We start from the raw sequence: 1,596 nt of genomic DNA on the forward strand, positions 1-1,596 counted from the left end.
GCTATGCTATGCTATGCTATGCTATGCTATGCTATGCTATGCTATGCTATGCTATGCTATGCTATGCTATGCTATGCTATGCTATGCTATGCTATGCTATGCTATGCTATGCTATGCTATGCTATACTATACTATGCTAGTTCTAACCTAACCCGAACACAGAACTCATGTGAATATTCCATGTACGGGAGTTGACTGACAGTACGCTCCAATCTCGCGTCTCGTTGAAGAGGCTTAGGAATATGAAAGACAATTGAACATACCTGGTAGGCGACAGGCAACACCACCTGCTGGAAGGCAGCGACATATTCCGCATCGCCCATCCCTCTCTACGGACGAACAATAAAAATGCTCAAAATTAAAACTTGGCGCACACAATCATCAGATTTTGACATGATGATCACAAACGAAATAATTATACGCTGTTCTCTAGTTCTGTGGGATCTGGAAAACTTCGATATACATTTAGAACAACCAAAATTCAGTAGTATCGTGGCATATAGTAGTACATAAACATACGTTTAGTAAACAACCGCAAATTACCAACACTGAAACATTACTATACAACTAATATATATAGTCTGCAACCTCCTTTAATTAAATTCTTTAACGAGTGTTGTGCGATAAAAGTCTTTTGACTGCTGATCCTTAATAATATATCCATGTATGACTAGAACATGTAGGAATATAAATATAACACATAACAGAAAGTCTTTTGACCACTGAACCTTACAAAGTATGAATATAACATGTAGGTATCGTCATCCGACGTTTGCGCTCACTCACCGCATTCCAGGCTATGTTGATGTTGAATCCTGTCCCGTCGCCGCGACCCAGCCTGTCGAAGTTCGCATCCTCCTCCCCCGGGAAGAAGGAGCCATCGTCATAGCGATGCAGCGAGATGAACAGCACGCTAGAAACAAGCGAACGGTTACCTACGGCAATGGCAGTGATGGTCGCTCATGCGAATGAAGTCGAGCGAGTTGATTTCAGATGTGCTGCCATTTTAGATCGTGTCATTCGAAGATCTGTCGTTTACCTTGAATCATCGTAAAACATGTGCTGTGTGCCGTTGCCATGGTGAACATCCCAGTCAACGATGAGAACTCTATCAATGAAACAACAGAGCATCAGTAATCTATCACTAAGAGTTTATACATATAAAGTGTACAAATAAAATATACACATATATATATATACACACACAATATTATAACATAAACAATACACAATATGTTTCACATTCGTATGTTCATTGCAATATCATTTCAGGATTCCACGGCAGCCATCACTCGTGGGGGTCAGAACAACGTGACCTCACTGCCGATCGTGACTCGCCACTGTGACCCCACAGCGACCTCACTGCCCGTGACTCACCGTTTCAGGCCGTGCTTTCTCTTCGCGTACTCGGCGGCGATGGCGACATTGTTGAAGAAGCAGAAGCCGCAGGCGGCGTCCTCCTCGGCGTGGTGGCCCGGAGGTCGCACGATCGCGACCCCGGACTGCGCCTGCGCATGTTTATATATTGTATTATCACATCTATCTATCTGTCTGTCTCTCTCTCTCTCTCTCGCTCTCGCTCTCTCTCTCTCTCTC

General features: G+C 43.8%; 1 protein-coding gene across 1 annotated transcript in view; it reads right to left on the reverse strand.

Moving 5' to 3' along the window:
• LOC106816223 (histone deacetylase 6-like) overlaps positions 1–1,596 on the reverse strand; it is a 33,630-nt gene that overhangs the window by 12,037 nt on the left and 19,997 nt on the right. Inside the window, exons 23-26 of the mRNA XM_014820804.1 lie at positions 1,378–1,508; positions 1,040–1,108; positions 787–913; positions 148–329 (exon numbers count right to left, since the gene is read on the reverse strand). Of these exons, the coding sequence (XP_014676290.1) occupies positions 148–329; positions 787–913; positions 1,040–1,108; positions 1,378–1,508 (509 nt within the window). The remainder of the gene's footprint in view (positions 1–147; positions 330–786; positions 914–1,039; positions 1,109–1,377; positions 1,509–1,596) is intronic.

The sequence above is a fragment of the Priapulus caudatus genome, unplaced genomic scaffold (assembly GCF_000485595.1).
Source record: "Priapulus caudatus unplaced genomic scaffold, Priapulus_caudatus-5.0.1 Scaffold1317, whole genome shotgun sequence".
Lineage (NCBI taxonomy): Eukaryota > Metazoa > Priapulida > Priapulimorpha > Priapulimorphida > Priapulidae > Priapulus > Priapulus caudatus.